Genomic DNA, 14,515 nt, shown 5'->3' with positions numbered 1-14,515 from the left:
GACGACTCCCCATCGATCGGATCTGCTAAGTGCTGCTGATTCAGACGGGTGGGGGTGGGGGCCCCTGGGGGCAGAGGGGGTAGGAGCTGGGCAGGAAGGAGGTGGGGAGAACTGGCAGAGCTCCCTGCCACCCCCATTTTCCAGATGACGCGACTGAGGCCCAACCAGCTTTGTAGGAGGCGGAGTCTCCCCAGGGTCCCTCTCAGGCTGTCCTAGGGGAGGGGGCTCTGGGAGCCACGAGGCCCCTCCCTGCCTCTCTCTGTAGCTCCCGGCAAGCTCAGAGGGGCGGGGAGAGAGAGCCAGAGAAGGAGGAGAACTCAGGCAGCTCTGCAGAGGGGGGCAGGAGCTCCGGTGTTTGGTACCCCCAGCCCCAACGCTGTGGCCGCTGCTGCAGCGGGGACACAGGTGAGGACGGCCATTTGGGGAGGGGGAGGGGGCCACCCACAGCGCTGTCCTTGTCCTTCCCTGCTCCAGCCCCCACTCCCTAGCCCATCCTGGGATAGTCCCCAGGGCTTCTGCTGGACCTCGTCCTTCCAGGGACCCAGCCCCCTCCTCCTGCCTGTCTGCGCTGCCTTCTCCTCTCCCAGGCCTGGCTGTGGCTGCTTCTCCTCTTCTAACGCCGCTGCTTCCACTGCCCAGCACACACCGCCAGCCCCTCGGGGTGTGGTTTCCCCAGACCAGCCCCTAACGGTGGGACACAGCTTCGCCCCGGCCTCCCCCATCCGCACACCGCCCCCCCGCAAGGCCAGCCAACCTCATCCTCCCCTGAGACACACCCAGCTCCCTTTAACATCCCACCCCACCTTCCGACCCATTTTGGGGGGACCCCCTCCTCTTATCTTAGTCTTTATCCAGCCTCTGGGTGCTCTGGGGCTGTGCCCAACTTCCAGCTGAGCCCCAAGGTGTTTCCTCAGGCCCCTTTCCTCCCCCCAGGAACTCCTGAGAGGGTGGACTAGACTTTCTCAGCAGCACCATATACCCCTCGCTCCCAGACACCTCTCAGGCTCTGAAAAATAACCTAGCCCATATCTAACCCTTCAGATGCCCTACTCCCTTCTCCAGTCCCTCTAGGGGGCCCCACCTGGCCTGCCTTCCCCAGAACTCCTGTAGAGTGTAGACAACCCCCCCCTCAGGCTATTCTTGGCTGCTCTAGGCACTCCCAAGACACCTCGCAGCCTCTTTACAACCTTCTGGTTCTATAGCCACCTCTTCCGTGCACGAACCCCTTTCCTGGATCCATGAGGAAGCTCCAGTTCCCTAATCTTTTCCCCAGAAGTCTTGAGGGTACAGACGACCCACCTCAGTTATCTTGGCCCCTCTAGAACCCCCCCGCACCCGGACACTCTTAGCCTATTTTAAACACCTCTGATCCCACTTTCATCTCTCTGGATGTCCCAGTCCCTTCTCCACACCCACTAAGGGGTCCCAGCCCCATCTTCCCTCAGAACTCTTGAGAGTGTGGGCAACTCTCCCGTGTTTCTTGCCCCCTAGACACCCCATACATCTCCCAGGCACATGCTGACCCCTCCAGAGCCCTCTCAGTCGCTCTAAACACTCCCTAGGCTCCTTCTTGGCCCCTCCAGGCACCCTTTTTCTGCTCCTTTCCATGTCTCCTGGCTCCTCCTTGGTTGGTCCCTCAAGACATCCCCCCAGTCCCCCCTGGATCCTCTAAATGCCCCCCAAGGCCGTACCCGTCTCTCTAGTTCCTCCTGGTTCCTCTCGACCTCTGTAGACACCCCCAGTTTGCTTGTGCGAGTGGCCCAGGGCCTCTCCAAGCCTCCAGCATCCTGGAGACAGCCACACTGTCCTAAAGGCCACCCTCCCCCGCCCCGAGTCTCCGTGGGCCTGGGGCGCGGCAGGATGGCGGCCGGCGTGGCCACGTGGCTGCCCTTCGCGAGGGCCGCTGCGGTGGGCTGGTTGCCCCTGGCCCAGCAGCCCCTGCCCCCTGCGCCCGGGGTGAAGGCGTCTCGAGGGGATGAGGTTCTGGTGGTGAACGTGAGCGGCCGGCGCTTCGAGACCTGGAAGAACACTCTGGACCGCTACCCAGACACCCTGCTAGGCAGTTCGGAGAAGGAATTCTTCTATGACGCGGACTCGGGCGAGTACTTCTTCGATCGCGACCCCGACATGTTCCGGCACGTGCTGAACTTCTACCGCACAGGCCGCCTGCACTGCCCGCGGCAGGAGTGCATCCAGGCCTTCGACGAAGAGCTGGCTTTCTACGGTCTGGTGCCGGAGCTCGTGGGCGACTGCTGCCTCGAAGAGTACCGGGACCGCAAGAAAGAGAACGCCGAACGCCTGGCGGAGGACGAGGAGGCCGAGCAGGCGGGCGATGGCCCTGCCCTGCCTGCCGGCAGCTCCTTGCGGCAGCGGCTCTGGCGGGCCTTCGAGAACCCGCACACGAGCACGGCGGCCCTCGTCTTCTACTACGTGACGGGCTTCTTCATCGCCGTGTCGGTCATCGCCAACGTGGTGGAGACCATCCCATGCCGCGGCCCCGCGCGGCGGCCCCCAAGGGAGCAGCCCTGCGGCGACCGCTTCCCCCTGGCCTTTTTCTGCATGGACACGGCCTGCGTGCTCATATTCACGGGAGAGTACCTCCTGCGGCTCTTCGCCGCCCCCAGCCGGTGCCGCTTCCTGCGGAGTGTGATGAGCCTTATCGACGTGGTGGCCATCCTGCCCTACTACATCGGGCTTTTCGTGCCCAAGAACGAGGATGTCTCGGGCGCCTTTGTCACCCTGCGTGTATTCCGGGTGTTCCGCATCTTCAAGTTCTCCAGGCACTCTCAGGGCTTGCGGATTCTGGGCTACACACTCAAGAGCTGTGCCTCTGAGCTGGGCTTTCTCCTCTTTTCCCTTACCATGGCCATCATCATCTTCGCCACGGTCATGTTTTATGCTGAGAAGGGCACAAACAAGACCAACTTCACTAGCATCCCTGCGGCCTTCTGGTATACTATTGTCACCATGACCACCCTCGGGTGAGTGCAGACCCGGTGTTGGGAGCTGCCCGATCAGTTACACTCACCTTTCTCTGTAAGATCTCTTTTTTCTCGATTTGCGCTTCTGCCTGCTCTTCTCTGAAAACAAAGGGAGTTGGACTAATCTCCAAATCCCTTGCAGGTCTGACAATGCCTTCACTGTCCTGGTCAGGAGACTTGGGTTCCAAGGATTGTCTTAGCTGAACTCTTTCTGTTGACCTTGTTCTCTTTGGGCCTGTTTCCCCCACTGTGGCAAATGAGAAATGTTGATCCCTTCATCATCTAGAGGGGATTCTGTGACCTCACGGTTGTGAAAGTTCTCTGAAAGTTTCTGGTGTAGGATACCTAGGTACTGGCGCCCCACCACCTCCTTTTTCCCAGCTTGAGGACCCATGTCTCTCAAACCTCCAGAATCATCTGCCGTATGGGGTCCTACCTCTGTGACATTGTGATTCCTTGATGTTCTCCAGGTCGAGGTATTTTCAGCATTATTTTTTAGTGTCAATCCTTGCGAGGGAACAAGTTGGGATAAAGGCATCAGACAGAATCACCAACTCATGTTATTCTTAAAGACATTGTTTAGGGTACATACCATGCTCCTTCTCTAAATTTCCATTGCTGAAATTAGGTGTACAGTTGCTTGGGATCTTTTGAATGGGTGAAGTGGGCTCGCTGGGGCTTTAGCAGAGCTACAGAGAAATGGCTTTTGGGTTTCTAAGGAGTAGAAGTTAATTCTGATTGGAGGTTCAGAATTGGATTGACATACAAATACTGAGCCCCGAGAGTGGGTTGGAACTGGGTTCTTGAGTGCCTTTTACCCTAATGAGTCCTCACAGCAACCCTGAGAGGGTGGACAGCTGCCTGTGTCTCATAGTTGAGGACACAGTCTGAGATGACACATCACAGACCAGAAACGGCCAAGTTGGAGAGACTTTTAAATGAGTCAAAGAAATAAGGAACGGCCATCCTTGGGGGGAGGGGGACAAGGACTGAGAGAAGGCCTAGAGGCTGGGACTGCAGAGGGGAGGAGATCTCACTGGTCCCGTGTTCAGAACAAAAGTATGCTGGGCGATCTTGAGCAAGTCAGCTGTGGAACCTCCCTAAGCTTGGGTCACCCCCACCCCGACCCCGTGACACAAGTGGGTAAGATTGGCATTGCTCCATCCCCAGGGAAGAGGAGATGGCATGGAGAAAAGGGAGGAGGGAGTTTCAAGGCTCCCCCTATTTTTTCATGGGAGGAGAGTTTCAAGGCTTCTTCTGGGGTTATAAGAAGGGGTCCTACCTAGAGAAGGTAAGACAGATGGAAGCAAAACCAACAGAGCACTGCTTCCAGGACTCAGAGCCCCTCAGCTGTCTTGTGGTGCTTGGACTTTCTCCTCAGGAGACTATATTTACTGCCTCTGCCTTCCTCCTTCTCTCCTCTGTTTGGTATTAATAGATTTCCAGCTGACTCAGATGCTCGGTGTGCAACTCAGATGGGGGCAGCAGATGGTAGGGGCCGAGGGCCAATTTCTCCCTTGACCCCCACCGGTGGCCAGAGAGGTCTTTCCCCACATTTTGCAGAGTGGGAAACTGAGGCTCAGAGAGTTTCAGTGCCCGGCCAGGGTCACAGAATGTGTTGGGCTGGATGGGATGGTGTGGGAGACTGAGGGGTGTGTGGGCACTCTTCTTAACCTCGGCTTCCCTCCCCTGGCCCCAGCTATGGAGACATGGTGCCCAGCACCATTGCTGGCAAGATTTTCGGATCCATCTGCTCCCTCAGCGGTGTCCTGGTCATTGCACTGCCTGTACCGGTCATCGTGTCCAACTTCAGCCGCATCTACCACCAGAACCAGCGTGCTGACAAGCGCCGAGCGCAGCAGGTAACAGCCTCTTCCCTCAGAGTACCTCCTGCTCCCCGTGCCCCAAGCCGGTCTGCTCTTGCGTCTACCCACCTGACCCTTTGTCTCCTCCCTTCTCTGTAGAAGGTGCGCTTGGCAAGGATCCGGTTGGCAAAGAGTGGTACCACCAATGCCTTCCTACAGTACAAGCAGAACGGAGGCCTTGAGGTGGGGAGGGGCCTGCCTTGGGGTTGGGGGGGAGCAGTGGTGGGAGGAGGAAGGTTCTGACCTTGTCCCTCTGCTCCGTCCACCCCAGGACAGCAGCAGTGGGGAGGAACAGGCGTTGTGTGTCCGGAACCGTTCTGCTTTCGAGCAACAACATCACCACCTCCTGCACTGTCTAGAGAAGACAACGGTGAGGCCTAAAGGCGGGGTGGGGGGGGCGACAGAAGGAGGGGCCTTCCTCTGCAGCCCAACCAGTACCCTCCCTGGGATGGGAGGCTCACTACTGATTGTGGAAATCCCACAGGGCTTCCTGGAAGAGGCCCCAGTATAGCTGAGCCTTGAGGGTGGGCAGAGGAAGGGAAGCAAGAGGTACTTCCAGTAAGGAGGGAGCGGCCTCAGCCAAGGCCAAGGGCTGGGGTTAGTTCCTGTGTGCTGCCTCATGACCTTGCCTCCCTTCCGCCCACAGTGCCATGAGTTCACAGATGAGCTAACCTTCAGCGAGGCTCTGGGTGCTGTCTCACTGGGGGGCCGCACCAGCCGCAGCACCTCCGTGTCCTCCCAGGCAGTGGGGCCTGGCAGCCTGCTGTCCTCCTGCTGTCCCCGCAGGGCCAAGCGCCGTGCCATTCGCCTTGCCAACTCCACAGCCTCAGTCAGTCGTGGCAGCATGCAGGAGCTGGACACATTGGCAGGGCTGCGGAGAAGCCCTGCCCCTCAGAGGTAAGCACCCCCACCTGCTGGCTACTCCTGGGGGAAGCTCAGAGCTGAGACTGGGTGGCAGGGTGTGCGGGGGATGGCGGTCTCAGATGTCTTGACTTCTGGCCCATCAAGCCAAGCTCAAGCCCGGACTCTTCTATGTGGGGAGCTTGGGCTTCCCTTGCCTGGAACTTGTTCTTCATTGGTTCTTTCAGCAAACATTTATTGAGCACCTACTATATGCCAGGCACACTTTCAGGCACTTTGGAGTTCACTGTAGGAGTTTACAAGTGAGTTCATTTCAGACAGCAAAGTGAACAGATAGAGCTCCTTGACATTCTGGAATTTATATTCTAGTGGGATGAGACCGTTAATAAACAAGCACATACTCAATGAGGTGTGTTAAGTACCAAGAAGAAAAATAAACTGGGGATGGGGGACAGGGTGTAGAACGAGGTATGGAGAAGCTTTGCTGAGGTGACACCAGAAGAAGATGAGGGAGGGAGCAAACAGCCTGTGCAAAGGCCCTGAGGCAAGAATGGGTCTGCGTGTTAGAGACACAGCCAAGAAGCTCCTGTGAGAAGAGTGGAGTGAGTGAGGGGGAGAATTGTGGGAAGCCAAATCAGAAAGGAACAGGACCAGGTCATGTTAACTCTTACACTGATCATTATGAGGGTCTGGCATCGTAAGGAGTAACCATGATGGAGAACATTTTGGTATGTATGTTCCTTATGTATGTATGCTCTGGGCACTATGTGGAACACTCTGTAGCACTTTTTATCTCATTTAATCTCCACAGTGACCCTATGAGGTAAGAAATACTGGTATTTCCATGAGTGCGCATTATGTTCTGGGCTGAGCACTTTATAGCACTTCTTGTCTCATTTAATCTCCACAAGGACCCTGCGAGGTAGGCAACTCTGTTATTCCCATGCTACAGATGAAAAAGAGAAGAGGGATTTAGAGGGGCCAAGGTAAAACTGGGATTTCAACCCAGGACCACCTGACCCCAGAGCCCTCACTGGGCACTGCCATAATGGGGGATGGAGGCAAAGCATTTGGAACAGAGACCCAACAGGCACTCAGTACATGTCACGATTGCTGTAGCAAGTATTAAGAGCACCTTTTAAGAAGCTTCCACCTCCCCACCCTTATTCACAGCCGCTCAAGCCTCAATGCCAAGCCCCACGACAGCCTCGACCTGAACTGCGACAGCCGGGATTTCGTGGCTGCCATCATCAGTATCCCTACCCCTCCTGCCAACACCCCAGATGAGAGCCAACCTTCCTCCCCTGGTGGTGGCGGTGGGGCCAGCAGCAACCTCAGGAACTCCAGCCTGGGCACCCCTTGCCTCCTCCCGGAGACTGTCAAGATCTCTTCCCTGTGAGCGGTGGGTCCGCCCGTCCAGAGGGCCCTCTCGATTCTTGGGGACTCGTTTCCAAAGCCATATTTTGGGGAGGCAGGGAGGGACAGGCTTGGGGACCCCTTCTGCCCCTCCTCCCCCCACTGAGAACTATGCAATGGAGTTTGATGGAACAGCTCACCTAATGGAGAAGCAGCCAGGGAAGGGGAAACTTTCCCCACCCCCGATAGTTTGTCCTGAGGGGTGCTGAAGTGCTGGGCTTCCTCAGGCCCCCCGGCCTCCTTGCTCCAGCACACTGGGGCTGGCCTCTCTCCCCTCGCTGGTCTCCTGCATGCTTCTCCTGTTGGGCCTCTAGGGCTCCCACCTGACATCTCAGCTCTGGCCTGAGAAGGAGAGATGAGGTTCCCTCTTCTCTCTGGCTGGGCTGTGGAGGTTTGGGGGTTCAGAGAAGAGAACCTTCACCTTGGAGCTGGCCTCTAGGAGTTTTCCCCACCTTCCACTGAGCCCAACAGCTCCCTGATTCTGAAGCTTGGAATGCAACCACAGGCTTCCTGGGCTGTGGCCTCAGCAGTGACCTGCTACCCCCCGCCTTGGCTCAGGGGTCAGGCTACCTCTCCCAATATACACAGATAGCACAAACACCACTCCCCTTTCCTGGCTGCTGGAAATGGGTCCCTGCAACCCCGTCCTGTGCTGGGCCCCCAGCAAACTCTAGCAATAGCAGCTGCTGCCGTGATGTTATGCAAAGGCTCTGCCCAGGCTGCTGCAGTATTTACATCTGCCCTAACCAGGGGGGCCACCTCCAACCCCTCCGCCCCCTTCTCCCCTGGTTTGCTTCCTTCCTGGGTTGGGCTGGAGTCTGGACTGGCTGAGATAAGAGCCTAGCAGCCAGTGAGAGCTGGGCTGTGTTTGGAGATCATAGATGATTCCAAGTTCTTGGGCAGGAGTCCAGAAGTGTCGGGGCTGGGGCCTGGGTTGTTCCTAAACTCTGAGAGTTGTAGGGGACAGGAGGAACTTCTTGATCTCTTCCTCCTCCTCCCCCGCAAAGCCTTTTCACATATTCCTCTCTCTTTTCCCTCTTGGGTCACCTTCCAGAACTCTGTGTCTGCTCTCAGGCTGAAATCTGGCATCATCTCAGGTTCCCTGTCCCCAGCACTGTCCCCGTGGAGCTGGTGGCTGACAAAGATGTAGTTTCCATCAGTCAATAAAACCTGAGAGGAGAGATGAGGATGAATACCTCCTGGCTCTGTGAATTTGGAGGCTGGGTCGGGCTGGGGCGGGGGGTGGAATGTTCACTGGTTTCAATTCCTTTCAACCGGAGAAGGGCAGGTTGCGGTCCAGGTTCTGGGAGGTCAGTCGTTGGTGACATGTTCTGGAAGATGGGGATCTAGGAGGAATTAAAGAGGGTGGTTTGAAGAGCTGAATCTACAGCCAGTGAGGCAGGCCAGGAAGCCCTGAGATATGGCCCTAGGACTCATCTGCTCCAGCTCTCTTACTCACAGATGGGGAAACTGAGATCTAGAGCAGCACGCATTTGGTCAGAGGAGACTTAAACCCCAGGCTTCCTGGAAGCCAATGGCTCTGAACTGATTAATTAAAAGCATCTCTCAGGGGTGCCTGGCTGGCTCAGTGAGTAGAATATGTGGCTCTTGATCTCAGGTTCCTAAATTCAAGCCCCGCATCGGGCCTAGAGCTTACTTTAAAAAAAAAAAAAAAAAGATGAAGAAGAAGAACTCAATATTTTAAAAGAAGAAGAAGAAAGAAAGCATCTCTCAAGTTTGGCAGCTCACCCTTCCTTGTGGACATCCCCTGCACTGTCTCTGCTGGGCTACTGGATACACTTGGCTAGTGTGTGACTGAGCTTTGTGGAGCACCAAGAAGACAGACCTTGGATTGGGGTTGACCTGGGTTCCAAGCCCCAGGTGAGAGAGTCACTTCAACCTTCTCTTGCCTCAGGTTGCTAATCTGTAAAATAATAGCCATTTATTCGCCAAATATTTATTAACCGCATACCACGTGCTAGCCCTAGGGATACAAAGATGGGCAACGTAGACATCGTCTATGATCGACAGACCTGAGCATGGAGGGCAGACAATTAAGCAATTACAGTCTAGTGTTGTGGAACTAAGATTGATGGGATTGCAGAAGCATGCAGATGGCAGGAGGACCTAATCCAGCCAACACCCAAAGAATGAGGTGGATTTAGCCAGGGAAAAGGATAAAAGTTTCAGGCAGACAGGAAAGCATGTGCAATGACCTGGAGATTAGGGGGTAAGCTCAGGGCATTCGGAGAACTGAAATTAGTTTGGTTCAGCTGGGGAGGAGAGTGTGAGGCTGTGGTAAGAGTAGGGATGTGGAGATAGGCCAGATCGCAAAAAAAGCCTTTGAAGCTATGGTACAGATTTTGGACTTTATCCTAAGTATAATGGGGACTTCTGAAGGCTTGTAGACAGAAAGAGTCATCATGAGGTTTGCATTTCAGAAGGATTGCTCTGCCTGTGGACAGTGGAGTGGATTCTAGAGAAACAGTCCTGGCGGGAGGAAGGGTGGTGAGGAGGCTCTTGCAGTGGGTGATGGTGGCTTGGACCATGTAGTGGTGGTAAGAGTTGGAGAGTTTGAGAGGTTTGAGAGGTGGAATTGACAGGACTTGGGATTGACAGGCATGTGGGAGTTGAGGAAGAGGGAGCAGACAAGGTTGACTCCTGGTTTCTGGCTTGGGCAAAGGCTGAGTGGGGGGCACTCACTGTCAAAAGGAACATCAAAGCTGTTAGCACAGAGTACCAGGCACAGAGAAAGTACTTCGTGAAGATTAGCTACAATGATTATCCTAAATTCAATTTTAGACATGTAATGCTGGACAAATATCTAGTAGGAAATAGAGGTCAAGTGAGAGGATCATGAGAAGATTTAATATGGTAACATGCCTAGGCATTTGGCATAGTGCCCTGAACACAGTAGGCCCAGGAAACTTGAGTCCTGTCTCATGAAGTCTTCAGAGCAGAAAACACAACATGTCATTTGTAACTGACACCCTTCAAGGAAGAACTTCAACCAAGGTCAGCATCTGAAGGAACAAGGTTAGATGGCACTCAAAAGAGCTTACTAATCATCTTTCAGTCAACATGTACGGCTTGACTCCCAAGACCAGCAGCAAGCTCTCACCTCTCAAAACAACTTCTTGGTTCATAAACCCATCTGAGGGACGCCTGGGTGGCTCAGTTGGTTGGACAACTGCCTTCGGCTCAGGTCATGATCCTGGATTCCTGGGATCGAGTCCCGCATCAGGCTCCCAGCTCCATGGGGAGTCTGCTTCTCTCTCTGACCTTCTCCTCGCTCATGCTCTCTCTCACTGTCTCTCTCTCAAATAAATAAATAAAATATTTAAAAAAAACAAAAACAAAAAAAAATAAAAATAAACCCATCTGAACGCCTTAACTATTCCCTGAGGCAGTCTGGGCAGGCATTATCTTTCCTATTTTCCATGGGTAACCTCAAATTTAAGACACTTAAGTGACTCGCCCAAGTTCATACAATTACTAACAGTCCATCAGGGTCTGGAACTGAGGTCTTCCTGACTCCAAACCCTGGGATCCTTTTCCTTGCACTGCCATTCAAACTAACTTATTGAGCACTTACTATGTGCCAGGCACAGCACTATACCCTTTGCAGGCATTAATCGCTGATCCTTAAATCATAATTATCATATTCTCATGTTACAGAGGATTAGAAATTGCAGATAGGGGCGCCTGGTGATTAGTCCTAAGAGCATGGGACTCGATCTCGGGGGTTGTGACTTCAAGCTCCACGCTGGGTACAACAATTACTAGAAAAATAAATAAAATCTTTTGAAAAATTGCGGATGGGGTGGATGTTAAATGACTTGCCAAAGAGCCCTCAGATAGGAGGGGCAGAGCTATGATTAGCTTGTAGCTCTCCAGCTGTTCAGTACCAGGGATTTTACCAACCCCCTTGCAAAGCACTAACTGGTGACAGCGCTGGTTCATAAACTTTTGCTGAATCCAGGTAAACTCAGCTGCTGAGGGGGGCAGGGGGCGTCGGAAAGGCGTGTTGCGCTTGCGCACTAGCCACAGGGGCGGGGAGGTCAACGCGAGGGCGAGAGCACTGCGGAGCCAAAGAAGGCGTGTCTGCTTCCCAAACACCCAAGGTCCCCACGGTGCACTTCTGCCCCAGGGTTGGCCGGCCCAAAGTGAGTGACAGCTTCTCTTAACCAGTCACCGTAGAACTCGGCCTGTTACCAGGGTGAAGTGACGCCCGCCTCCCCACCAGACGTGGATTTGCAGGTGGGTGGGACCGGAACTGACGCTTCAGGGGAGGGCTATGCTCTGGGAGTGTTGATATTTTCCAGTCAGTCCGGCTGCCTGCGGCCAAGTTGGAAGTCTGGCGGGGAGGCGCTTTTAAAATTGTCGTGCACGGGGCCGGCTACGCTGTCCTGTACTAGTACCCCGCCCACGAGTCAGAACCTCGGGGAGAGAAGAATGCGACGGGGCGGACAAGAATAAAGGCAAGGAACAAGAGCGCCGACTTTGACTGAAATCTGAGACAGAGAGCACGGGAGGGCGATCGCTCGCATCTGATTGGTCCGTGGGCGTCATCGAGGACCCACGCAGCTGCTTCGATTGGTTGGTACCCGCGATTGTTGTGGCGGCGGTGAAGATTTTGCCCACGTACTTCCGAACGAGAGGCGGAGCCGTGTCCTGGCGCGCTTGCGCAGCGCCCAGGGGCCCCACCCGGTAGTTCAAGAACCTGCGAGGGGGCGGGGCGAAGAGGTGCTTGTTTTGGTCCAGTTTCTTTTGAAGCAGCCGGCCGGAAGGAGCGAGTGTAGCAATAAACTTGTTGGACTTGGAGAGAAGACTACGACAAACCCGCTGCGGTGCCTTCATCTAGGACTTAACATCCGGGTTCTCCTGCCGCGTGACCCGCGCGCCACCGATCGTTCTCGAACCCGTGCTACAATCTCTTTATCCGGGTCCCGCCGATCCCGTCGTGCTTCGCGCACCACAGTAGCCCCCTCATCCGGGTTCTCTCCCAGCGTGCCCCGCGCCGGGTTTGCTGGGGGGTACTTGGCGGTGCCGCCATGACTATTCTCCCCAAAAAGAAGCCGCCGCCTCCCGACGCCGACCCCGCCAACGAACCGCCGCCGCCCGGGCCGCTGCCCCCGGCGCCACGCCGCGGCGGGGGTGTGGGCGTGGGCGGCGGCGGCACGGGTGTGGGGGGTGGCGACCGCGACCGTGACTCGGGCGTCGTGGGGGCCCGTTCTCGGGCCTCGCCACCGCCTCAGGGCCCGCTACCGGGGCCCCCGGGAGCGCTTCACCGCTGGGCGCTGGCCGTGCCGCCTGGCGCCGTGGCGGGTCCGCGGCCACAGCAGGCCTCTCCTCCTCCTTGCGGGGGCCCTGTTGGTCCCGGTGGCGGCCCAGCTGACGCGCTGGGTGCAGCCGCGGCGGGTGTGGGCGCGGCGGGCGTGGTGGTGGGCGTGGGCGGAGCCGTAGGCGTTGGCGGTTGCTGCTCAGGGCCGGGCCACAGCAAGCGGCGGCGTCAAGCCCCCGGGGTCGGAGCGGTTGGAGGGGGCAGTCCAGAGCGTGAGGAGGTCGGCGCGGGTTATAACAGTGAAGACGAATATGAGGCGGCTGCAGCTCGCATCGAGGCTATGGACCCCGCAACCGTTGAGCAGGTATGGGCTGGGCTAACAGGTGAGTGGGTATGGCGGGTGGGATCCCCAGCCTGGGTAGGGACTCCAGGAAGGCTGTTTGAGACCGTCCCGAGGGACCTACGTCTTCTCCCGGATTCTGGCATTCTCTGGTGGTGGGGGCCCGAGGCACACTCTTCCCCACCCCCCACCAAGGACTTGGGGGTTTAGAGTCCCCAAATAAGATGGCGGACTTAAGGATTGAGTCTGTGGTCTCTTCTGGGACCGACCTAGAGCCATCGTTCGGACCCTGAGACCTCATCATGTAGGACCATTAGGTGGGATTGCCTCCTGAGAGGCAATCTTAGGACTCCAAGGGACCTTGGTTTGTGTTCTGTGCCTTGAGATTTCCTTTCCTCTGGGATAAGGGTCTAAGACTCCTCCTCCAGGGAGCACAGGTGAGGTGGAGACCTCAGGGGAATTTCGAGCGTTCCCGAGTTACCTAAATCCTTTTCAGGGGGTCTGATACCCTCTGTACAGGACAACCACCCCACCCCCCACCCGGTTCCTTCTCTGGGACACAGCCCAGGACCACCCAGCAGTGGAGTCTGAGACTTTCTTAAGGGTGTTAAGCATGCCTTCAAGGGCCCGAGACTCCCTCTTCTGGAATCAAGAGCCTGATACATAATGTGTGTATATATTTATATATATCCTATTTAGAGAATGGGATCTTCTGAATTTTTCTCCAGGGAGATAAGATTTCTTTCAGGGAGAAAAGATTCTCTTCCCTTTGAGGACGAGAGCCAAAACTAACACTCAGGGACCAGAAACTACTAAGGTCCATGAGATTCGTCCCTTTTCTAAGTGACAAGGGTCTGTGCTTCCTTTCAGTGGTCAGAGACTTCATTGGGGCCCAAGAGTCTGAATTTGAATTTCTCTGTAGGAGCTTAAGCTTCTTTTAAGTGATAGGCCTTTAGCTCTTCTCTCCCCCAACCTCCCCAGCCTGAACCTTTCTTCAAGAAAATAAGCCTCACAGTTTGGGGCACTTGAGCCCAAGGTCCCCTCTTTGTGGACAGGGGCTTACAGAGACAGGATATGAAGACTATTCCGGAAAAGGGATACCCCCCACATAGAGGTCCCAGGCAAGATGAAGTTAAGAGGTCCTTTCTCATCAGGGATTGGTATCTGAGTGTTCGCCATGGTGGGGTCTCAGACACCTCCCAATACACACAAACACAGGGATATGAGAAGGACTGAAACACACCTTGGGTACATGACAGGCCCTTACCTCCCTCCAACAGGGATCCGAGCACCCCCTATCTCAAGATCCTGAGCTTCTGCTTTTTTTTTTTTTAAGATTATATTTATTTATTTGAGAGAGCATGAGCTGGGGTGGCAGAGGAGCAGAGGGTGAGAGAAGTAGACACTGCTGAACAGGGAGCCTGATGCGGGCCTCATGTCAGGATTCCAGGAAAACAACCTGAGCCTAAGGTAGATGCTTGACTGAGCCACCCAGATGCCTTGGGCTTGAGTTTCTTGTCAGGGATGTAAGATCCCTGCTTTGGGAGCTGTAGCCTACTACCACTCTTCAGGGAACGTGGGCAGGATGGAGTCCCAGAGATGGAGCCTGTGCCCTCCCCATGGATCTAAGTCTGCCTTCAGGGCCTGAGACCCATTGCGCAGGACACTTGAGCTTGCCCTCAAGGATGAGACCCATGCATACCTCAGTGACTGGTGTGTCTTTTAGAAATGAGGTCTGGGCTTCCTTCTCAAGGAATTTAAGGTACTC

At 55.4% G+C, this 14,515-nt stretch overlaps 2 protein-coding genes across 7 annotated transcripts in view; both read left to right on the top strand.

Annotated features, from left to right (window-relative positions):
* Positions 1-115: 115 nt before the first annotated feature.
* On the top strand, positions 116-8,318 carry KCND1 (potassium voltage-gated channel subfamily D member 1). 4 transcript variants are annotated; one of them, XM_059157205.1, is made up of 8 exons: positions 116-405; positions 1,733-2,981; positions 4,681-4,843; positions 4,946-5,029; positions 5,118-5,216; positions 5,493-5,743; positions 6,881-7,102; positions 8,178-8,318. In XM_059157205.1, exons 2-8 carry the CDS (start codon positions 1,861-1,863, stop codon positions 8,200-8,202), a joined length of 1,965 nt encoding a protein of 654 aa, XP_059013188.1. In that variant the 5' UTR covers positions 116-405; positions 1,733-1,860; the 3' UTR covers positions 8,203-8,318. The 4 variants fall into 4 exon arrangements, with proteins under 4 accessions (XP_059013188.1, XP_059013187.1, XP_059013190.1 ...); XM_059157204.1 differs by having other exon boundaries at positions 116-2,981; XM_059157207.1 differs by having other exon boundaries at positions 116-2,981; positions 6,881-7,109.
* A 3,100-nt stretch (positions 8,319-11,418) lies between these two features.
* Positions 11,419-14,515, top strand: part of OTUD5 (OTU deubiquitinase 5) — a 28,442-nt gene continuing 25,345 nt past the window's right edge. The window contains exon 1 of one of the 3 annotated variants that reach the window (XM_059158584.1): positions 11,419-12,771. In XM_059158584.1, coding sequence (XP_059014567.1) covers positions 12,178-12,771 — 594 coding nt within the window. In that variant the 5' untranslated portion in view covers positions 11,419-12,177. The remainder of the gene's footprint in view (positions 12,772-14,515) is intronic. The other 2 variants (XM_059158582.1, XM_059158583.1) reach the window with 2 other exon arrangements.

The sequence above is a fragment of the Mustela lutreola genome, chromosome X (assembly GCF_030435805.1).
Source record: "Mustela lutreola isolate mMusLut2 chromosome X, mMusLut2.pri, whole genome shotgun sequence".
NCBI lineage: Eukaryota > Metazoa > Chordata > Mammalia > Carnivora > Mustelidae > Mustela > Mustela lutreola.
Note: the sequence above shows the minus strand (reverse complement) of the source record. Positions and strands in the feature narration are given on the sequence as shown.

Bases quoted from the DNA above. Each gene is read 5' to 3' on its own strand.
- KCND1 (XM_059157205.1), top strand. From the start codon at position 1,861: ATGGCGGCCGGCGTGGCCACGTGGCTGCCCTTCGCGAGGGCCGCTGCG. The intron at 2,982-4,680 runs GTGAGTGCAGAC...CCCTGGCCCCAG, and splicing joins GTCACCATGACCACCCTCGG to CTATGGAGACATGGTGCCCA. The intron at 5,030-5,117 runs GTGGGGAGGGGC...CGTCCACCCCAG, and splicing joins AGCAGAACGGAGGCCTTGAG to GACAGCAGCAGTGGGGAGGA.